Raw genomic sequence first — 24,863 nt, forward strand, 5'->3', positions numbered from 1 at the left:
AGAAGTATTTTCTTGCTCAGCCAGTCTGAGCTGTGATAATGAACTCTGCAGGAGTGTGATGAGGAGGCGCAGGTGTGTTTGGCAAGCAGCCCCTCCTCCTCCTCGTCCTCCTCGCTAACACACACTAACCGCACTCACACACACACACACACACACACACCATGAGTCCCTCCTGTGAAAGTAATGCATGCTTTCAGCTTATATTAGGAACAGAAAGATGGAGGTCACCTCTTCCACATTATTTCTTTTTTATGCACCTTTCTGCTCTTCCCATCATTATTATCTTTTGATATCTTTTAGGCTTTTATGAAGCCCTGCCTTTATTATGGGCGCGGCACAATAATAATAATGTTAATGGCTGTGATATAATGAAATATAATAAAACCACAATCTCTTTATCTCTACGGCAATTTATAAAGTGGCTCACAAAGCAGTTATAAAACCCTCTACTCGTAAAATCAATACAAAACCCTGAAAACGGAGTAAGCAAAACATAAAACATAAAAGCAAAGCAATAATAATAAAAAAACAGAACCGGAGGAAAAGGTCAGTAATAACTAACAGAACATAGTTTCATCAAAATAAGTTTCAAGCGGTGATTTAACTGATAATGATCATTCTGCTGGTTTAAACTGCTCAGAGGAGGCTGTGATGAAGTATTGCAATTTCATAAAATTGGAGAACTCACAAGAGACAGTTTTAAAAAAGACTAATCAAAATTGAAAAAATCAGAGGCTAAGATATGTTGACTTTTAGTGTCAAGCATGGGTGAAGCTCCAAAAACACTGTATACTACATTTCCAATAATGCAATTCAAAAGTGTTTTTCATTCGACCTGTCCTGCCGTCTAAATGCCCACATCTTTTAAACTCCACACATCCAGTTTGCAGGCGTTCTGTTAGAAAATGTTAACCCCTTACCATTCTGCTGTCTTTTTTAGAGGGGTAGGGGACATTCAGGAATAGATAAAACGTCAGCAGTAGATGTCACATAGAAGTGGTGTACATCATCTGAAAACTGAGAACCTTACACTGTGTGTCAGTTGTTCTAGTCATTATTAAGAAATAAAAAATAATTAATCAATTAATTAATTAATTAAAATAAATTGTGAAAGTGTAGAAGGGCTTAGAGCATGATGCTATAAGTTTGTGATGGCCATTCCCATGCTCTATTATGTCTCATAAATTGTTGCAGCAATTTTTGGGTTGATACCGTTTATTACAGAGATTTGGTGCTAAATTTATCCATTTGTTATCATTCGAATTGATAAAAAATGATCAATAATCCCTCCAAAATACCACATTAAAACACCAAGAACTTGAGGAACACCATATAAAAAGCCATGTTGTGATTTGGTATCAAAGACTTTTGCATGACATTTGCAGATTTCTGCAAGAATTGCATTTTTCAAAGATTGAATAGAGCGCACTTCTGTTGTGTAAACTGCTCAGAAACCCTCTTATTGTCAATCTACCTAGGAAAGCCATCCATCCTCTGAATGCTCTAGGTCGCTAGTTTGTGGCTGTAAAGTTTCATGAGGCTGTGATTATCCTAGAGGTCACCACAGGTCATTTTATACAGTGACGTCAAATTAAAAAAAAAAAAATGGTCTCACTACAATGAAATGGCTGCTATGGAGACTAACATCATCACACATGAATACAATTGGGCTCATTGGATCCACAAGAGTCTCAGCTTTACAGTGATACCCACGTTATGCAATTCCAAAACTGTTTATGGACCCCAGTATGCAGAAATCTTCAAATACACCATTTTAGTATAGGCAAAAATAACACTTTTGTACTGCATGCAAAAAAACTGCATGTTTTTTTCCCCAAACTGCATGTGATTATCATAAAGTGGGCATGTCTGTAAAGGGGAGACTCGTGGGTACTCATAGAACCCATTTTCATTCACATATCTTGAGGTCAGAGGTCAAGGGACGCTTTTAAAAAATGGCCATGCCAGTTTTTCCTTGCCTAAATTTAGCTTTCTTCCCGACAAGCTAGAATGACATAGGTTAGTAACAATGGATTCCTTAGGTTTTTTAGTTTCATGTCATACCAGTATCTTCATGCTATAGTTTGTAAACTGAGCCTGCTACAGCCTCTGTAAGACAGAATAGCCGGCGGGCCGGCCAGCTGATGTTAAAGGGGTTAAGTCTCGTGACGAGCAAACTGAACTTCATGTGTAAAATCGGTGGAATACCTCATTAAAGACCTATTCCACAGTTTAAAAAGTGATCAGTGGTGTTTTACAGTTTAAGAGATCCGATGATCCATTTTTATTTTCATCCGTCACCAGACTGTCCTCCTTCCCTCCTCATCCTGTTTCCCACAGCTCCCCTCCTCTCCTACTTCTTCATCTTTAATTCCCTGAGTGGTGAACTCTTCCTCTATATGTCATCTCTGCTTGTAGAGAGTTTTTGCCGCACAACTCACTTTCTCGCCTCCGAGATGTCTGAACGTTGTTCACTTTCCTCTGTGGTTTGATAGAAACAGAGACAGAAACAGACCACCGGAGAGAACACCACCAGTTATTAGAGGAATTAACTCTGAAAAAAAAAACTGCAGGTTGTATGTCAGTTTGTCAAAGCTGTGATATTAATGACACTGCTAAGCTCTTTTTAAAATTAATCCCCTGTTTCCATTTCTCTCTGATAGGTCTAGCGCAGGTGGTCTGTTATTCCTTATGTTGACTGTGTGTGTGTGTATGTGTGTGTGTAAAGGCATCAGACTCTGCATAATTTACAGCCTGTGTGTTTTCAGCATCCATTTAGCGCTGCATATCCTTAGAAGATGTGGCACCACAGAGGTGCATGCAGCTTGTAAAAGGTACAATGTGAATCTAAAGTTTGTATTACGTGGCATTCAGAATCTTTTCTGAAATGGACAAGTTTGCTCGCTATAAAAGCTCCGTAATTTTAGATTTTGCTTTGAGTTTACACAAAGACTAGTTTGTGTAACTTAGGCTTAAATGATATTGACTGGGAAAAATAATTTTGAGAAATATAAAACACGAGACGAAATTTTTCATACTGAATTGGGATGTTTTTGTTAAAGAGGACCTATTATGCTTATTTTCAGGTGCATACTTGTATTTGGGGTTTCTACTAGAACATGTTGACATGCTTTAGTGTTTACAAAACGCTTTACTTTTCTCCTACCGGCTGTGCTGCAGCACCTCTTTTCACCCTCTATCTGAAACGCTCTGTTTGAGCTCCTGCCCCGCCCCCACCCCAAAAAGCCCAGTCTGCTCTGATTGGTCAGCTCGCCCACTGTTACGATTGGTCAACCGAACCAAACTCTTCGGACTCCGCTCCAGCTCCGCTTGAACACTAGCTTTATTTGAGGGTCTGCCAAACTAGCCTCCAGGCAGGTATTATGCAAATGTGTTACTTGGTGACATCATCATGTAGCGGAAGAAAAGGCGGGACTTCAAGCAAGGCATTTCAGGCAGTTCAGGAGCAGTGTTTCTGTGGGGGAGAGTAACTCCCTTTGGCGTGAACTTTGGGCTTTATAACTTTGCAGACATTTTCCATGCACAAAAAAAGTATATAACACACTAAAGGAAAGGGAAAAAGCACAAAAGCATAATAGGTCCCCTTTAAAGATAGCCTGGTTGGAAAATACTTTCTCCTAAGCTTAAAGCCCTCGAAAACTTGACTTTAAATGTAAGTAATTCTGTATAACAGTAAGTACTCATGACTAAATAAGCTAGTTAATAAGTTAAAGTCAAAGTTTGGAAAGATAACATTGTTGGTTATTATTTATTAAGGAACATTTTTGCTACTCTGCTTCATCAGGACTGTGTGGGTGTGGTGTGACCAGATTTTTATTGACAGTGGCCTGGCAACATAAACCAACAACTCAACAACTGGCATCAAATATAGATTCAAATTTAAAACTTTTTTCACAACTGAGCTTTGGAAATTTTCAAACCAGTGAGAAGCGCACAGAAAAATACACACAAATACAGAAATCTGTCGTGAAACAGCCAAAACTGTTTGGCAGAAATGTTTGCGTTCATTTAGGATCCCGTCACTCATAGTAAACAGCCGATTGAGAAAATGGGTTTTTAGAGCATTTAAATTGTAGACGAGTACCAGAAATTAGCATTACCAGAGGGCCATCTTCTCTAAAACTTGGATCAGTAATCAATGCAACCTTTTTCGATTAACTGTGCGCGACAGAAAACGAGCCTACTGCAGCAGAATTGAAGCGCAGTTAAACCGAAACACTGCCACGTTTACATTCAACCTCTTGTTTTTTGTTTTTCCATTATACGCATCTGATCTGCATAAAGTACATATGTTAGCATGTTGTAGTCGTGTAGGTCACAAACACCGTCCTTGCTTCCCAAAACTGGAGGAGTTAGAGAGACAGACATGGAGCGAGCAGGCTTGGATGTCCTCTCCAGCAGCGCAGATGTCACTAAATAAAATATTTCATAATCCTGCCCAAATCCTCTAATCACCATGACAACAGGCAGCAGGGAGCCAGAGAGTGGTGGTGTGCGGACCCCCTCCCTCCACCCTTTCTCCTTTCTCTTTTCCCTCATTTTAGTGGAATTTGGGTCCACGCTCACATTCCCTCCTCAGTTTTCACCTATAGAATACATCTCATTGATTTTAAGGAGAGTAAGTTAATTGGCACATTCTGACAGAGTCGACTCAATAAGTCACGTAAGACTCTCGGAATTCATCATTACTCGCACGTTTCTAGTTTCCAGCAGTCTCTTTTTTGCCACTTTCCTCCCTGAAGGGCAACCGTATCACAACTCGACTGCAAGGCGAGGACAAAGAGAGACCAAAGACCTGGAGACGAGCACAAGTTCGAAACTTAACTATTGAATACCTGCTGATTTTTCTTCAGAGTGTGTGTGAAAGGTGTGTACTGTACAGGAGGTGCAGGGACGCACACACTGAAGGCCTGCCGGCTTCTGTGCGGTGATAGGATAATGGAGGTGATGACCTCATGGGGTGAAAGGACCTGTTGCCTGGTAACAGTGTGGATAACAGCGAGAGAGGGGGGTATTCATATCACCAGCATTGTGTGAGTGTGTGTGTGTGTGTGCGTGTGTGTGTGATATCGACCAGTGTTGCCAGGTAAGGGAGACGATGATAGTGGTTTAAAGTAGAGAACTACACACATTCAGGCAGGTGTGTGTGTGTGTGTGTCAATGATTCCGCCTATCACACAGGCAAAACACACAGTCCCAGTCTGTGTAAACACTTCCTGCTGCGGGATGCATTTCCGACATTTCACTGCTTCTTCTGCAGCTCACTTGACTGTGTGTGTGCCAGACATAAATAATTAACTCCCTCTCTTTCTCTCATTTCTGTTCTCTCTGCAGGTATTCGGCCTCAGATTATGAATGGGCCTATGCACCCGCGCCCCCTGGTGGCGCTGCTGGATGGGCGCGACTGCACCGTGGAGATGCCCATCCTCAAAGACCTGGCCACCGTGGCTTTCTGCGATGCCCAATCCACGCAGGAGATACATGAAAAGGTACAAAAATAACTTTTCAGAGGACTCCCTTTTTAATTTTCATTTTGTAGAAAATGCTTCAATTCTTAAAATAACAGGATTTCACTACCTCCGTTTTATTTTTTATATCTTTATCTGCACTAATACAAATCTGTAGCACTGACTTTTTTAACCCCTTATAAAACGGATCGCCGTCCTGGGATGGCTCTCAAAGCCTTGTCCAAAATCTCAAGTTTTTTTTTCCATGAAGGCTCTTTATTTATAAGCTCATTTTAGCAGCCTTAGCATTTAGACATCAAGTCTAGAGTGGATACGTTTCTTATCTGCCTCACTGAAATGAAAAAGGGTAAAAAGATGAAGAACTAAAACAAGGATGTGTCAGGTGTTGGAGCAGTAACAAGCAACGTCACATATTGAACAATATATATGAATCATATAATTTTTTCTTAAGATTCATATATTATTGTCATTTCTGTCTTAATATTTTAGTTTTAATAATAATAATTAGTGCGCATGGATTAGTGCCCATATAACTTTGGCCATATGATAATTATTATCGAGCACATTTCAAAAACAAGTTCAAGTCACACAGTGCTTTCTAAAAGACATGATGTCAAGAAAATGCATAGAATGAAATAGAAATAAAAGAAACACAAAGATTAAATTAAAACTATAAAAGCACAGAGACACAGGACTAAATTAATTAACAATTTAAGTAAAACATTTTACTTCCTTTTACTGTTTCTCCCTCAGAGTTGACTCTTCCTCCACATAGTTTATATGTAGCTTATGCAGACTTTTACTTTACAACTGCTTTAAATTTTCTGATGCCTTTGAATGTGACAGACAGCAAAGTTGTGTAAACAGGAAGTGAGGCATTGTTTGTAAGTTTAATATACAGTACATGTTTGGGAAGAGTGTCAGATTAGGTTAGACCACATAATGCTGTCACCATCAGTCTGTGTTGCTTGCTGTCACTGTAGTACAGTAGTAGTAGTAGTGGCAGTATGTGCAGGATGCAGGCACACAAACGCACAATGATATGGATATAATATAAACTTTGAAGATGATTCTTAAATCATTTCAGTTGAGTGCAGAAGAATCATCTCAGATTTAGAATCAGACAACTTTTATTTATCCCAAGAAGGGAAATTCATACAGACACATACTGTAAGTATGCCCGGTCAGGCAATGTACTTTCCCAAAGTCCATTTTTACTTGCCCCTATACAAATAGTTTTATTTATTCACGTTTTTCAAATAGCAACAAAGACTAAAGTTAATTGTCTTGTTTCTTCTTATTGAGAAAGAAGCGAGATGGCTCACTCCTTACAGTAGCTACTTCCATCACCTGCTGCGGAAATGTGTTTAATTCTTTTTTACCACTTGCCACTTGCTAGATTTACTAGCCCAACATGGCATTTCACTTTCCTTGGACAAGCGGGCAATCCTTATTATTGAGTCCTGATATACATATATACATACACACACACACACACACAGCATAAGTGAGCCACAAAGACTTCACTCAATTCACTTAAAATGATTACCGTCGGCATTTAGTAGCCTGATAGCAGGACTGTACGACTCAAAGGGGCACATTATAACTCTGATCTGATGCCATTACTGTAAATTCGCTGGACAGAACACGGTCAGGTTGGCTTCTTTGGCCACCTATTTCTCCCAGACGGAGCGCAGGTCTCTTTGCAGGGCTCCAGTTATACCATTTAGGCTATTCTTGTTCATCTCAGACATTACATTTACATCAAATAGTATCACAGACACAAAAAGAGTTGAGCTTGACAACCGAACTTGAGTTGAGAGTCGAACACTGTTCCTATGTACTTATATGTGTCGTCGACAATTTGGACATCCACGTCGTGTATAATGCTAGCGTTTGGTTTGTCAATATTCTGCCTGAAATCAATGATTCATTTTCTCAGTTTTCAATACGTTAAGGCCGAGGAGGTTATCGTCACACCATTTAACCATCTCTTTCTTCCTTCTGCATCTCCTCCTCTGTAATGTTTTAATAATATTTCAGCCCACTGCCTTGTTCCACTCTCCCAGTTCAACTATAATGGTTTCATCACTGACTCTAATCCCACTGGGTGCTGAAGTGCTGCTTTGTTAAATAAGGAGGAGGAGGAGGAGGAGGAGGAGGCTGGTAATAGAAATGCATTATAATTGTTCTGAGCCAGAGTGGGTGAAACATTTGTCTCATTTTACTGCCTATACACTGGAGCCAGTCAGTAGCAATTTCACAATCCAAGCTGGAGGGTTTGTGTCTTTACACTCAAAAAGAGAATAGGAAGGGTTCCACTTACTTTACACTTTAACATGTTATAATAATTTAAGTGAAAATGCAACCTTGCACTACTTTCACGAGATTTTACGAGATGAATTTAGAGGTTAAATGGAAGAAATGCAAAATAAATACCTGATTTTAATTCATATTACTTCAGTCTTTTTCTTGCTCCCCTAATTCACGCACACATAAACACACACACACACACACACACACACACACACACAAGCAATCTCTGTCCAGTAAGATGCTCTCATAGTGAATACATTACACATACTGAGGACCCATCTGGGAGAATAGATGTTGGCAGCGTTCCCACAGCTATAACTGCACAGCAGAGGGTACAGATGGGGCACTCTACACACACAACAGCACTCTACACACACAACAGCACACACACACACACACACACACACACACACACACACACACACACTTGCCAACAACCTCACTGCAAGTTTCAGTAGGGAAGTACTGTTCACACACACACACACACACACACGCACACACACAAGTATATAAACAGACTCACACACCAGGCAAGCAAACCAAAGCACACTGCTGTCTTTTTGCATGCACTGCCTGGAAGTGAGCAGATGCAGCGATTAAGGAATCTGTCACTCAAGGAATCGGTGAAAGCTGTAGTACTTGTGACCTGCAAAAAAATGTTGTGGCCCCTGTTGAGTGCATGTTAAAAGCCATTTACTACAAAGCACTTGTGGTCTATTAACTAATACTGTGCTGTCCTTGGAAAGACACAGAAGACTTGCAGAAAGATAAAAAAGTGGCGTGTTTTTTCTTTCACATCGCTAAGCACTGTTCTTATGAAGGGCTGCTGTTTAAGTGCAAAGTAAAATTGCACTAAAAATCGTAATCACAGTTGAGAGGATGTAATTGAGAAAATTGTGTGTATCTCGCTCATGCAGAAAAACGTTACATCAATCGGACAAAAGAATGTTTCAAGAGAAATGGAGCATGGCAGTACTTTGTCCCACATGAGTGGCAGTTTTTTGGGGAGATTTTTGGACCTTTATTTGATATTTGACAGTTTAGTGAGAGAAAGGAAATGTTGGGGAATGGGGGGGGGCATGATATTGAACAAAGGTCCTCTGCTGGAAATGAAGCAGAGACATTGTGGTTCTCATGCTTGCCAACCTTGAGACTTTAAAAAAAGGGAGGATTTCAAAACCAAAGCGGGGGCTCTGGTGGTCCTCCCCAAGAACAATTAGAGTTTCATAGACTTTGTTTCCTGCATTCTGGTGACTTTAAAAGAGTGAAAATAACAAAATAATAAGTACACTGCAACAGCATTTTTATGATAAAACTTTTGATTTAACCTTCAACTCCCAGGAAAGAAAACAGATTCATTCGCGCCTCTGGTGTGAACTTGCCGTGTGAATCTCTGGCATAATCTAATATTAATTTGTTTTTATTTATTTTAGCTCTGGCTTGAGTATTTCTTTCTCTTAGTACTCTACATTTCTCTCTCCTTCTCTCACACAATGCGACAATTGCACCACTGCGCTCTGAAACCTGTTATTTCCAACGGCTTGCACAGCACCACGGCGGCTTTTCGCTTCATCGAGCAAAGCCCAACTTTGGGCGCTGCACACTGTGGCAAGTGAAGCTTAAACATGAGCTCAAACTGCACTGTGTCGTGAGCAAAGACCGCTCTCTTGCGTCGGGAAACGGCAGTTGGTGTAACTCTATTGTCGTCCGGTTGGAAACAGTAGGGATTATACACACTGTGCAGTTCCAGGAACAGGCTAAGATAACAAAAAAGGAAAAAAAGTGTAAAAAATGTGTCATAAATTGGGAGAAATATGGGAGAATTGTGACCCCGGGAGGAAACTGGGAGAGGGCAATGAAAAACAGGAGTCTCCCTGGGAAATCGGGAGGGTTGGCAAGTATGGTGGTTATGTATGTGATATATAATAATTTATGAATAATGAAAAACATATGAATGTATAAAATGATGTAGGGCTGCCCCCTCTTAGTCAATTATTTACTAACCGGTCATTTTTTGGTCAAGATTTCTTTAATCCATAAGTCGTTTTTTATCCTTTTTTCATGCTGAATGACTCATTTCCAAGACACTTTTGAGCACATTTCTGGCAAAAACAAGACTTCAAGTGGTGCTTTTGTGAGATTCTTTGTGGAGAAACTCAGTTTTACAGATCCGTCATATAAAATCAACTATTTGATTAGTCGACAAAATCGTATGAGTGTTAGTCGACTAAGAATTTCTTTGGTCGAGGACAGCCCGAAAATGATGGTTCTGGACTTTCATGTCTGCATTGTTTTCCTCACATGTCCTTCCATCCAATGCGGGCTCCCCCAAATTGGCCCTTAATCACTAACCTTTGACCTTTGAGAACCATATACATTACACAGAGGAAGGAGAATAGGGTGTGATAAGCATTGCTGTTATGTTTTAATAAAATTGATCAAATAATGTATTGAATTAGGTTGTGTTTGTTGTAGCATCTGGACATAACTTTATGATATAGTTTGATATTTTGGAAAATTAGCTTCTTTTTTTTTTACCAAAAGTTAGATGAGAAGATTAATACAACTCTTTACGCTTAGTATGAATCTGGTAGCTTAACATAATGGCTGAAAGCAGGGGGGAACTGCTAGCCTTGAACCATCCAAAGTTCAAGAATATGCCTACTAACACCTATAAAGCTCACTATTTTATAATCATTTTTATATATTCACGCTACATAACCTCCTTTTTAAACCACAAATGAATCTCCATTCATCAAGTATTCCTTTCAAGCTTTGTAAATGTTCCATTACGCTGGTGTAGAAGAAGTGTAGCGTGTTGCCTTTGTCAAGGGATTTATGTGCTTTGCAATATTCATGATCCCTAGCTGCAGGTAATAAAAACAACGCAAAGATGCACATGCCAGCTCAAAACTGCAGAAGAGTTCTTTAACTAATTAACACAAAACAAAAACCCATTTTCTCACTTTTTCCACTTCATGTAAACTCGCTCTCAGCTTGTATTCCTGTTGCTTAACAGCCGGCTGTGATTCTGTGTAATTTCCCCAGCATCGTCTCCAGCCAAGCCTGCTGCTGGGCCTGCTTTGCTCAAGTAATGAGATTAATGCATGAGGAGAGCTTTAACCTTGAATTTAGCATCCAGCTCTCACTACAGCTCGCTCCAATGAAAAAAAAAATGTTGTATGGAAATTCATGGCTATGCTAATCTGGCTGGGTTAGGTTAATTCAGTAAGCGGGTTGTGAATTTAAACCTGTTATTTAACGGGCCGTGGCGTGCAGCGGCTACTTGCTGATGCTTTCTGGGTTCCTCAGCGGCTATCAGTCTACTTTATGGTGCTGCCCGCATCCACTTCAACCTTGTTTGTGTAGAGTCTGAATGAATGGATTGTGACAAAAACCAGCTTTGGCAAGTGCTCATTATAAATGCATAGACATCCACTCATATTTTAGGGCACACATAAACAATCTATTTGCATTTAGATGAAGAAAAGCGGACATGAACTTAGGACCAGGAAAATGGGAGGTAGTGAAAGCACTCTTATTCAAGTTTTCTCATACATAACCCATCTGAATTTGAATGTAGGGATGATATTGATCAAGAAAAATAATGACATTGTGATCATAGTGCGAATGCAGATTTCAAGTTTGCTTCCATCTCGAATGCCCGCTAATGATTGTCGAGGGAATACTGATGTAATAAGACAGCGATGATAACGATGCCACCTCCTCTCTGATGCCCCATCAGGTGCTGAACGAGGCAGTAGGGGCCATGATGTACCACACCATCACGCTGACCAGAGAGGACCTGGAGAAGTTCAAGGCGCTGCGCATCATCATCCGCATCGGCAGCGGCTACGACAACATCGACATCAAGGCCGCCGGCGAGCTCGGTGAGACTGAGGGGACAGATGCAGACAAAAGAGGAGGAAGATAGATGTAAAAAAAGAGAGGCTGTTCAGAAGCAGACAGTAATCATATGCTGAGAATAATGAACAAGTTGGGTCGTATCTGCCCATATGGCGCGTTCATTCACTACTGCGTGAGAGAAAATTAAGAATAAATCAACAAAAATGATGCATTATGGATAAGGATAGTGCGCCGTTGGATGGGAGCCAAACCAAACTTTGCTTGCTATATTGACTTAACATAAATAACATATGTAACAGGAATTATTACATACTGTAAACAGAATATGTAATGCTGATTGCATATGCAGAGCAGATGCTCCAACTGATATGAAACTCTCCCCCCGATTCCCATTTGGCCCCCTCGGCATATGTTTGCCTTGAGAGCAGGATTTAGTGTGATATCCTAATTATTGTCATTTGTGGTAATACATCTTAGTACGCTGACATGCATTTTTTTGAGAAATGCTCTTTTCATGGGCCTTAATTAGCAGTTCTAAGTATCCTCTTATCCTTCACAGTTCAGTTTTATACACTGTGCTTTTTTTAGTTTGAAGAGGGTCATAAAGAAAAGAAATTCCCTGCCAATTATTTTGTGAAATAAAAAAAACCTACAAATGCATCTCTCTTCAAAACAGTAATTATAACCAACTATTATAACTATTAAACCTGTGAAGCAATTATGTTACTAGTCTTTTTTAAGTATCTGTGTCCTTGATTCTTAATTTTTCTCTCCCATCTGACCGTTTCCAGGCATCGCAGTGTGTAATATTCCCTCAGCGGCTGTAGAAGAGACAGCAGACTCAACACTTTGTCACATCCTCAACCTGTACCGGCGAAACACCTGGCTGTACCAGGCTCTCCGGGAGGGCACGCGGGTCCAGAGCGTGGAGCAGATCCGGGAGGTGGCGTCGGGGGCGGCCAGGATCCGAGGAGAGACGCTCGGCCTCATCGGATTCGGTGAGCTCCTTCTTTCTTTTAAGCAGTGGCTTGTCGTCAGTTAAGGGATGTCTGAACTGTCTGAAGACTGAGTATCAATCTGCTGAAATCTGAATCGTCTCTTAGTCCGTGCTTTCTTTCCATCCCATGCTTCTATCAGGTCGCTCAGGCCAGGCGGTGGCGATGCGGGCCAAGGCGTTCGGCTTTAACGTGCTCTTCTACGACCCCTACCTCCAGGACGGCTTGGAGCGCTCGCTGGGCGTTCAGCGAGTCTACACACTCCAGGACCTGCTCTACCAGAGCGACTGCGTCTCCCTGCACTGCAACCTGAACGAACACAACCACCACCTCATCAACGACTTCACCATCAAACAGGTAGGTGGTCCTTTTTAGTGCGGAGGACAGAAATGAATTATATTATCTGTCTTATATGAACCTCAAGTGATAGAAGATAAAAGAAAACTGATGATCTGAGAAGCGGACAGAACCTGAAACTCATCAAAAACTGATCATCTCGATTGGCAGACACTCTTTTCTCATTCCCCTCCAAAGCAGGCGGCACATTCTCCTCACTAGGCTAATGATTCCCGGAGATTGGTAGCACAGCTTTAACCCAGCGGACTGGCAGCTGACTTGGCTGGCCACTAGCATTCCCTGGCTGCCAGCGTTCCTTTGTTGGCAACTTCCAGTTCTAGGCTGTTTAAACAACCTTTTAATCAGTGCTTGAAATGGAAAAAAAAGTGCCAGTACTCCCCTTATTCATGTTAGCGTGTGTTTCCACCGGTATCAGCAATCTCTTTCTCCTATTTCTTTAAGCATGTTATACCGTGTCTGTCATAATCAGTTGTGATGTTATTGTTATATTATTAATATACTACGGGCTATGCATCTCCTATAGGAGGCCTATAATACTGCAATAATATTCCAACTGAAACATAATAGGGTTAAGGTGGTGTGTTTGTATATTTACCCATGGTGTTAATAGTTAAAGTGCTTTCCTGTGTTATTTGTAGCCTATACTAGTGTTCTATAATATATTATAGGATGCCTATAGCCTGGAATCAACTCCAGCCAGACAGACAGATTAGACAGGTAGGCCTATGCATGCAGAGCTGAGGTGTGAGAGCTCTATATTCAGGATGCTCCTACATATTATACACATTAGACACATTCTGAATTTCTACAGTGAATAGAAGTTACAAGAAAATTTGAAGGTTTTTGACTTAAAATTTTGCAATTTCACGTAAGTTTGGACCATAATTATAAAGCTACTATAGTCTAGATAATGCCCAAAAAGCTTAAAGACAAAACTTGCTATAGTTAAATAATTATTCTATTATTTACACACATATCACAGCCTTCATCTGAGCATGTAATTCTTCTGGACATGTATGTTTGCCCTGTAAAATCATATTCTGTAAATCAAAAGACCAGATTCCGAAAACTTTTAAATTAAATTTCATTAATAATAATTGTCCGCAAATAAAAAGAAAGTCTCGGAAAATACTCGGAACAAGCATATACAAAGAAACACAGGTGTTTGGAGAATCTCTATGGATCCAGAATAAGTGTTATGGCTTGTAATGCCAAACGGAACACCGTAATGTAAGATGTATGTATTACAAACCAGTAAACATGAGCTTTTCTCAGCAGTTATATGGTAGAAATGTATCCATTTTCTTTGCAATGTAACCCAACACATACTGTGTTTTCAAAGCCCATGATATGTTTATGCAGCACACCACACCTACTGTGAGTTGCCAATAAAGCAGTCAGTAACAAACCAGGGAATGCTACTGACCAGCCAAAGAGGGCCAGGCATGCAAGTTAACCAGCCATCTGAGCTAACCCCCAATTTAATGGGTTTTTTTACGCTTTAGGGATCATACCCCCCAATATATGGAGGACAGAACCTGCCAACATCAAAATAAATTAATAAATAAATAAATGACTCAATAAATAAATAAATAAAAGTCATTAAATGTAGCAAAAATAATAAAAAAAAATAATTTAGCTATTAATTAATTGGAAAAAATGTGACATAAATTGATATTTCTGTTTTAATTTGCTTATTTATTTATTTATCTTTGTATTAATTAATTAATACATAGTAATTAAAGAATACAGAAATAAAATACTAACATACTAACTTGATAAAAACAAGAAGCACTCCTCTCAGTCTTCTGCTGATCACTGCTGCCACCTGAAGGACATAAATTGAACTGTCGGTTGTGTTAAATTCAGTGGGTTTGATAACTGTTTGAAGCATGTACAGCTGCTTAAACTGACAGCTGCTTCAAAACTGCATATGTTTTCACTAATTATGTTATTATCTTCCGAAAGAAAATCAAGTTAAATACAATGTATGTACATCTGCATCATTTTTCATGCTAGGATCTTGCATACCGTGAATAAGAGCTTCTGTGAAGATGAGGGGGATTAGTGTCATGTAAATGTCCTCTTCCTTTTGAAAAGCCTTTTGTTATCTTGTCGTTCTTTATTTGAATAGCATTTGTCTCCTCTCTACCGTGTTGGGCTTTTAGAAAAAGTCTTCCCACGCAGCATTGAGCCAATGACAGCACCTCTGGGTGTTCAATCTCAAAGCCACACATGTTGATTGCTGAAATTATTATTGAGAGACTAAAATGTGTTGCTATGCGGCTGCTGCTGTGTGTCTGTTTGTGTATGTAGATGCGTCAAGGTGCTTTCCTGGTCAACTCGGCACGGGGAGGTCTGGTGGATGAGAAAGCTTTGGCTCAGGCCCTGAAAGAAGGCAGGATACGGGGAGCCGCCTTGGACGTCCACGAGACGGAGCCTTTCAGGTGTTTATGATCACACCCTCTTATTCAAACAGCTTTTAGTCTTTGATTCAATTCACTGTTTGAACATGGTTTGACTTTAGTGCTCATGACAAGAATCTCAAATATGTACAAGGTAGGGCTGTCAATCTATTAAAATAGTTAATCGTGATTAATCACAAATTAATCACACGTTTTTTTATCTGTTCAAAAAGTTACCTTAAAGGGAGATTTGTATTTAATATTCTTATCAACATGGGAGTGGGCAAATATGCTTGCTTTATGAAAATTATATATTTATAATTTGAAATCAATTAACAATTGAACAAATAAATATAAAACAATGACAAATATTGTTCAGAAACCCTCACAGGTACTGTATTTAGTATAAAAAAATATGCTCAAATCATAACATGGCAAACTGCAGCCCAACAGGCAACAACAGCTGTCAGTGTGTCAGTGTGCTGACTTGACTATGACTTGACCCAAACTGCATGTGATTATCATAAAGTGGGCATGTCTGTAAAGGGGAGACTCGTGGGTACCCATAGAACCCATTTTCATTCACATATCTTGAAGTCAGAGGTCAAGGCACCCCTTTGAAAATCGCCATGCCAGTTTTTCTTTGCCGAAATTTAGCATAAGTTTGGAGCGTTATTTACAAACTAGTATCACAGGGTTGGTACCAATGGATTCCTTTTTTAGTTTTACATGATGCCAGGACCTCCAGCACTCACTGGATCGGTTCGCAGCCGAGTGTGACGCAGTCGGGATGAGAATCAGCACCTCTAAATCTGAGGCCATGGTTCTCAGCAGGAAACCGGTGGTTTGCCTACTCCGGGTAGGGAATGAGTCCTTACCCCAAGTGAAGGAGTTTAAGTATCTCGGGGTCTTGTTCGCGAGTGAGGGGACGATGGAACGTGAGATTGGTCGGAGAATCGGAGCAGCAGGGGCGGTATTGCATTCGCTTTACCGCACCGTTGTGACGAAAAGAGAGCTGAGCCGGAAGGCAAAGCTCTCGATCTACCGTTCAATCTTCGTTCCTACTCTCACCTATGGTCATGAGGGTTGGGTCATGACCGAAAGAACGAGGTCGCGGGTGCAAGCGGCCGAAATGGGTTTCCTCAGGAGGGTGGCTGGCGTCTCCCTTAGAGATAGGGTAAGAAGCTCAGTCATCCGTGAGGGACTCGGAGTAGAGTCCTTGCTCCTTTGCGTCGAAAGGAGCCAGTTGAGGTGGTTCGGGCATCTAGCACGGATGCCTCCTGGGCGCCTCCCTTGGGAGGTGTTCCAGGCACGACCAGCTGGGAGGAGACCACGGGGAAGACCCAGGACTAGGTGGAGAGATTATATCTCTACTCTGGCCTGGGAACGCCTCGGGATCCCCCAGTCAGAGCTGGTTAATGTGGCCCGGGAAAAGGAAGTTTGGGGTCCCCTGCTGGAGCTGTTGCCCCCGCGACCCGATCCCGGATAAGCGGTTGAAGATGGATGGATGGATGATGCCAGGATTTTCACTCTAGCTTTAAATCGGAGCCGGTGCAACCTTCTAGCTAGTACAAGAAAAAATAGTAACTGTTAATACATCATAATAGGTGAAGGAAATATTAAATAAATCCCATCAAGAAAATCAGTTACAAGATTTTTTTTTCTTAATCACTTTGTTTCTCTTTTCTGTCTTTCATCAACAGTTTTTCCCAAGGTCCCCTGAAAGACGCCCCCAACCTGATCTGCACACCCCACACCGCCTGGTACAGCGAGCAGGCATCACTGGAGATGAGAGAGGCCGCCGCCACAGAAATACGCAGAGCCATCACTGGTATGGAGACATCTTTAATGCATTCACACACTCAGGGCCTTTCTCAAACCGCCCTCTACACCCTCTCCCTACCCACCTCCAATCCGTTTGCACGTTCGCGTGGAGGGTCCGCCATATTAAGTGCCGTCCCAAACCAATAAGCGGGGAGTGGAAGTGGGTCGTATAACCGTCTCCAACAGCGAGCCTGCATCGATGCCGACTTACTGACCACATGCAACGGCGTTTCTGCGTTCGTCATTGAACGCGTACTGTACAAATGGAAGTTTCGTGCAACTACCCGTACAAACGTAAACTGCTCAAGATAGACATTTAATAGTGTCATACAGACGTTAACAAGGTTAGATTGTATTTAGGATCAAATGTCTAATCTAGAAAATGGTAGACGTGTTCATTTGATTGTTAAGTGTTGTATATTTCCAGGGATTGTTGCATAAACCAAGCATCTCATAAGCATCAGAGTTAAAAAACAAGATGTTTACGGAAAAAAAAGCCACCACAGAAGCATGGGAGTAAGTTTCATTTTTTATTTTGACTTTCTCTGTATGTTGCATATTCTTTTTATTCTTAATACTGTGAGCCTTTGCATATCCCCTCTGCTTGATATGAAACCATCGTTATGAAACGTTACGACAGTTTCCGTCAGAGAGAGGGAAGTTTGTCCCAAAAGCTTGCCGCTGTATTTACACCCTACAGCTTAAGGAAGGGTGCTTCATTCAGCCTCGAGTGTGACTACAAACAGACTTCACTCCGAAGTCGGAGTGGGAGAGGGTCCAGTTTGAGAAAGGCTCATAGATTTTGGTTTCTCACCGAGCTCACCGATGTCCAATCTTGCCCCCGACACAGGCCGTATTCCCGACAGCCTCCGAAACTGCGTCAACAAAGAGTTCTTTGTTACCACGGCGCCCTGGGGGATGATGGAGCAGCAGCAGCCTCAAGTTCACCCTGAGATGAACGGTGCCGCCTACAGGTAGGAGGGGGATTTATGTGAATGAACCCAGCAGGCTACTCGCATCGCACAGAGATCACCTGTGTCACATCAACACCTGCAGTAGCTGAGGCTCAATACGCGGGGGGAGGGGTAGTCTAGATGTTCATATTATGTATGTTTGACACAATTCTGACTTTCTTTTCCTGAATATTAGGCTGGGTCCTAGATTTTTGTGGCGTATTAATACATAGAAGTTGGCCCAAATGAATTAACCCCTTGTTAAGTTTAGGCTCTTCGTTTCTCAGTCTCTATATTGTCTCAACCAGAATGAACTGCTTCTCTCACACAGCCGAATGAACCAAACCATGGTACAGGCCATAGCAACGGGGGGAATGCAGGACAAATTATATACCTAATTCTCAACCAGGTAAATGAATACTACCACTGCTGGCCCACAGGCCAGAGCAAATGAATAACACCATTGATAAAAAAAAACAAATCCCATTGAAATCTGTAGCCCTTTTTCTGCTTCACACTCTGAACTCACATGTCCTGTAACTGTACCCACTCTACAAGCATCTCATTAATTCCCCAACCTCCCCCCAACCCCCCACCACAACCACCACCAACCTGAAACAGAAACACCGCACACAGGATCACTCTGATGTTGGACATTTTTTAAAGTATTCAAGTGTTCATACATTTACAGCTACGTGTGACAAACTGGAAATCAAGAGTAGGATGAGTAAGAAGTTTAATACAAATAGTGCAATGACTGCACATTGTTTTGTAAGTGACAGGTAAAGACAGTAAGCAGGACAGCTTTAGTTGTTTTTTCTTTTTCTTTTTCAGTGAATGTAGATGAAGAAGACATGGAGTTATGTCATTGCGGGAAAGAAAGAAAGAAAGAAAGAAAGAAAGAAAGGGATTGAAAAATCTTAAACTTCTGTAAAACCCTCAGCAACAAATATTATTAGTTGTTTTATTTGCAATGAGAGTCCCGTCCAATTTTCCTCCCAGCTCCCTGTTGTAAAGGATTGGTTCACGCAAATTATGAAAAAAAAAATTCTCACACTATTAATTGTTTTAATGTATTTTCTCAATATCATGAAACAAACAAAATTCAATTGACCTCTACTGTATTGAGCAGCAGAAATCTTAAAACCTGAGCAAAGAAAACCAAAACTATCTGTAAGGCTGAACACCATATAGGGGGGGAAGAGTGAGAAATGATTGTAATTTGGGTGAATGACCCTTTAAAGTCCTCCCCTACACCAGATTAGGACCTCGAACATTCTCCCGTACGGCCTCTCCGCTGCAGTGCTCCTTTGCCATATTTAACTTTTCCACCATTTCTAAATATTTTGTTTCATAGCGGTGATAATAATGCTTAGTGATTCCACTGAAACTAAGGTGTTTTGATTCTCATTAATTTGTATTTGTATCCTCAAAAGTGCATCATTATATTTATTTCATTTTAAATTACATTTTTTTTTCAGATTTCATGTGTTGATTCTGTATTTTTTTAATTAGCAGTTATTATAAAATCCCACTTCAGACAGTAATGACCTACAAATATTAGTTCAGCTTTGTGGTGGGAAAAAAAAAAGTGTAATTGATGAATGATCAGCCACTGAGCAGCAGAAGTAACATACTGTTTCCAGGATTTGTCTTTGCAATTTGAAAAGGTTACATTCAGTTAAACAGCTTTCCTTTGCTCTTTATCACGCCCGTGATGAACTCCTGTCTTTCTCCAGATTCCCTCCTGGTGTAGTGGGCGTTGCCCCCGGCGGGATTCCCGGACCTATGGAGGGGTTGGTGCCTGGGGGAGTTCCCATCGCCCACACGCTGCCCCCCGGTACCCATCCGTCACAGGCCACCTCCCCCAACCAACCCTCCAAACATGGCGACCCCATGAGAGAGCACATGACTGAGCCGTAGGACTGCTGCTGTAACCGAGCAGGGGGCTAAAACCGATGTAAACAAACAAAAAAGAAAAAACAGTACCCTACCAACTCAACCATCCAACTGTCTGCTTGACTTCAGCCATCTGAACCTACCAGCAGACTGCCTGCCGGGCAACGTTTCACACGTTTTCTTTTTGTATGAAACCACTAAGCCCAAGTGAGGACAGCGGATGTTATTACACACATGATGAGCTGCCGCACTGAGATGGGACTGACCGTCAAACTCATGCGCCGAAGATCTGAAACCTTTCCTCCTCCCCCCATATCTGTTTTTGTTCTTCATTGATTTAAGTGATATTTTTTGTTTTTATCTTGAGTATATTTTAGGGGAGAGATTCCTCCTGACTTCTGGGACATGTTGACATTTCCACATGCAGAGGATGGAAATTTGACCCGCCCTCCCTGGTTTAAAGGAAGAGTTTGAAGGGACAGTGACTTCTTAAATGATCCGTCAAGCCTCCGTTTCCCCCTTTCAGTTTCACCCATTTCAGCTCAAACATGTCTTCTGTTACTTTGTTTTTTTTTCTACTTCTTCTGTTTTATCCTATATTCTGTGTTTCTGTTGCAAGTGAATATCTGTTTTTCTGTTCTGCAGTGTTTTTGCGAACATGAATGGATTTACAGGCTACACACATACTGTATGTTTAGCAGACGAGAAAAAGTCATCTGATGACTACAGCAGCGTCTGCCGTCTCCGTCAGAAATCTGGACTCCATCTAATTGTCGTGGTTGGTGGCCCCTGAATGTAGAGACGAGATGCGGGGCAGTAGATGTGGTTTCCAGTTCCAGGAAGAATATTTCGGCTTATGAGGTAAAAAAATTACCATTTTAAACCAAAAAAAAGGAAAAAAACAGACTGCCATTTGTGGTTAGATATTGTACGTTGAGTATGTCACATCACTTAAATATTGCTGTTGCTTATATTGCTTTTCCAACTCTGCTGAACTGAGGTACCTACAATATTTGGTTATTGTCATGAACAGTGTCCCAAATATGATTTGCATCCAAAGGACCTGCAGTACAGTACATTGCAGCACCAGCTAGCGAGGTAGGAAAAACAAAAAACAGTAAATCTCTTACTGACTCAGGAAAAAAATGATTAACCTTCAAATATGTCCAAATCTGAACAGAAAAGAAAAAAATTAATTATTGCTTTTCATGTCTCCACCTCTTTCTCCATCGTGGTATTTTTTTTTTTTTATATATCAAATGTAAGTTTTTTGATGTTCAAGGTTTTCAGTCCTGTTAGATTTGTACTGCCTTGTTAAATGTTCTTATAATCATAGTCTTATGTGAACGACCCCGCCCTCGCCTCCTTATAGTTTCTTCCTCTTTGTTTTTCTGCTCTTAATGAAAGCCAGCTGCGGCTCTCGGAGGCATCGTGCCCTCTCTGCGAACAACAGCAGCCACATCCATCCCCTTTTAGTCCCATGACGTTAGCAAGAGACGGCTGCTAGCAGATTGTTTTGGTTTTGTAGTGTTGAGCTTTGAGTGTTTGTATTTGTTTCTTGTACAAGGTGAACATATAGCATACAGTGCAGCTGGAAACAATAAATAAAACGTACTGTTCTGATTGATGATTGGCTCCGTGGAACATTTGTGGGATATTCATTTTTTTTTTTTTCTGGACATTTTTTTTTTAACAGTTATTTAAAAGATGCTTTAAAATCCTCTAAAATGGGTTTTCAAAGTCTGACGCTGTCAATGTCAGTAATGTTAAAAAAAATATTTATTGTGCAACAAACAAAAAAAAAAGTTAATATTAATGGATTTTGTCACTTTTATTCTTTCCTACTTCTATTTGGTAGATAATCATGCTCTAACATTTGGAAATACAGTTCCCATAATTCTTGTCAGGAAAACAGAAAGTGTATTGTTTTGCTGTGAGTTACTTTAGCCCCGTTTTTTTTGTTAACATTTTGTCAAATTGGCATCATTAAAAATATGCCGAATTAGCTACTAGCAGTTCCTGTTTGCAAATGTACCCATGGATGTACAGATAACTATCACTGGATTACTTTGATACTGAAGAAATCTAATAAACATGCTGATTCTCAGGCAAGGTCTGGAGTTATTAGATGCATATTTTTTCCAAGACTTCTAAGTGGATTTACGCCGTAGATAATGATATCCTCGAATAGTGTGAGTCGTACTGAATCTAAAAATGTGCATTATATTTGTGTGTTCGGATTTAACTAACGAGAGTGAATGAGAGACATTTTTTAAAAAACTACAATGACCAAATTCCATTGTTTTTAGAAAGCCTCAAATTTGAAAATCCCCTACTCTAAACTACCCTCATTATCACCATGTCAACTTGTCTTAAAAGATGTCAGATGTTGCGTTTACAGCTTGTTTCTGCCGCCCTCAAGTGGCCAACAAAAATCTGTTATTGCAGGTAACACTGTATGGAGGAGTAAAGCTCCTATTATAATAAATAAAGGACACAATAAATGAAATAATAAACAAAGAAATGTAGAAATAAAAGCCTCAATTATTAAATTAGAAGTTCAGGTTAATTTGTAAATAAATACGCATGCACAGAAATAGAAAAATAAATAAAATGTATTAATTTAGATGATCATTTCCCAATTTATTTATTTATTTTTTCTGTTTACATTTATTTGTTATTATTAATTTCCCTATTTATTTTTTTCTGCTTTTATTTATTTCTGTATTTCTTCACCCATACCTGAGGCTATTAAATGAAGGGAGCCATGGGGAATGATACATGCAATGTCACTGGAGCTGCGATGTTGGAGGGTTACAGCAGACGATGCCAGAAATAAAGGGAAGGTGTCCACTCAGCTGCACTTTGGGGTGCGCTCGGCCTGTCAGAACTTTTTGGGTACGCTCGAATGGATGTCGGCTGAGATACAATAGAACGTTTTCAAATAGAAAGCATTTGTCATTGGTCTTTTGTTAAAGATCTTTTAAATAATTGCAGAATTGCAATTCTCACCTTGCCTGGGTCGCCTGAATCTGCCCTCTCCACCGAGTTTGAGTTGACTGATTGGAAACAGCGGTTTCTCAGTTGTGGCGTCTGTAGATCAGTGGGTAGAGCTGGACACATTATGCATCTTCTTCTTCTTCTTCTTTGTTATTACTGGCGGACTACCAACATGTGTAACATCATGACTTTATAAAGAATACTGGATATTAAACCTGTTTAAATAAAGCCCTTTGAACCTGTAATTGTTTGTCCCCTGTCTCTAACAGACACGTTTGCAAAATCTAACATTAGAGGGCTAAAACCAATTTCAGAAAATAATAATAATAGGCCTAATAAATGACCATAAGAGACTCACTTAGACCAGTTTTTGTCTTTTTAGTGGGGTACAGGGGGTGTTTAGGGGGGAGATAGCAGGTCATCAGTATATGTCACATAGAAGTAGTGTCATCAATCAGATATCAACATGAATTAATTAATTAATTGAAATAAATTGTGAAAGTGTATAAGGGCTTAGGACATTATGATAGAAGTATGTGATGGCCATTCCCATGCTCATTTATGTCTTATAGGTTGTTGCAGCAATCTTGGAGTTGATACCATTTGTTACATAGATTTGGTGCTAAATTAAACATTTTTTTGAGTTTGAGAATTGATCAAAATGATCAAAAGTCCCTCAAACCTGTCACATTAAGACAACAAGACCTTGACGAACACCATAGAAAATGCATACTGTAATTTGGTATCAAAAACCTTTGAAATTGGGAGATTTTGGCAAGAATTGCATTTTTCAGTGATTGGATGGCGAGCACCTCTGTTCTGGAAACTGCTCAGAAAACCTCTTATTGTCAATCTACTATAGGAAAGCCACCCATCTTCTGAATGCTCTAGGTCTCTAGTTCGTGGTTGTAAAGTTTCACAAGGCTGTGATTATCCTAGAGGTCAAATTTTCAAAAAATGGTCTCACTATATGAAATGTCTACTATGGGGACTAACATCATCACACAGTTGGGCTCATTGGATCCACAAGAGTCTCAGCGTTCCTGTCATACCCAATTTATGTAATTCCAAGACTGTTTTGGGACCCCAGTATGCAGAAATATTCAAACACTCATTTGACCATAGGCGGAAATAACACATTTATACTGCATGCACAAATCTATGTGTTTTTTTACCAAAACTGCATGGCATTATCATAAAGTGGGCATGTCTTCAAAGGGGAGATTTGTGGGTACCCATAGAAACTATTTTAATTCAGATATCTTGAGGTCAGAGGTCAAGATACCCCTTTGAAAATGGCCATGGAGTCTCTTTTCTGACATGCAAGCATTACATGGTTGATACCAATGGAAAGTTTAATTTCAAATGATATTGTTTATGACGTTTTTATGACGTACTATACTATGACTTTTTTTTCATTTTTTTCAATATACTATACTGACTTTCTTTTCAACATACTATACTATCACTTTTATTTTTCGACATACTATACTATGACTTTTTTACGACATACTATACTATGACTTTTTTACGACATACTATACTTTGACTTTTTTAGGACATACAATGCCATGACTTTTGAAAAGAAATTTCAACATACTATACTAAGGAAACATTTTATTTTTTTATTTTTTCAACATACTATACTATAACTTTTTCTCGACATACTTTACCATGACTTTTTTAATTTAATAAGGACTTCTTTGTTTGTCATCAAATATCAGAAATTATGATTACAGACAAATATAATCATTTATT

General features: G+C 40.1%; 1 protein-coding gene across 5 annotated transcripts in view; it reads left to right on the plus strand.

Annotated features, from left to right (window-relative positions):
* The window catches only part of LOC141773944 (C-terminal-binding protein 2-like), a 91,666-nt gene extending 69,933 nt beyond the window's left edge, over positions 1-21,733 (plus strand). For 3 of the 5 annotated variants that reach the window (XM_074646140.1, XM_074646138.1, XM_074646139.1), the window contains 8 exons: positions 5,356-5,510; positions 11,551-11,695; positions 12,464-12,670; positions 12,810-13,024; positions 15,341-15,471; positions 17,133-17,260; positions 18,104-18,227; positions 19,946-21,733. In XM_074646140.1, coding sequence (XP_074502241.1) covers positions 5,373-5,510; positions 11,551-11,695; positions 12,464-12,670; positions 12,810-13,024; positions 15,341-15,471; positions 17,133-17,260; positions 18,104-18,227; positions 19,946-20,129 — 1,272 coding nt within the window. In that variant the 5' untranslated portion in view covers positions 5,356-5,372 and the 3' untranslated portion in view covers positions 20,130-21,733. Of the gene's footprint in view, positions 1-5,355; positions 5,511-11,550; positions 11,696-12,463; positions 12,671-12,809; positions 13,025-15,340; positions 15,472-17,132; positions 17,261-18,103; positions 18,228-18,537; positions 18,616-19,945 lie in introns of all 5 variants that reach the window. The other 2 variants (XM_074646141.1, XM_074646142.1) reach the window with 2 other exon arrangements.
* The last annotated feature ends 3,130 nt before the right edge of the window (positions 21,734-24,863 follow it).

This window comes from Sebastes fasciatus, chromosome 9 (assembly GCF_043250625.1).
Source record: "Sebastes fasciatus isolate fSebFas1 chromosome 9, fSebFas1.pri, whole genome shotgun sequence".
NCBI classification, from domain to species: domain Eukaryota; kingdom Metazoa; phylum Chordata; class Actinopteri; order Perciformes; family Sebastidae; genus Sebastes; species Sebastes fasciatus.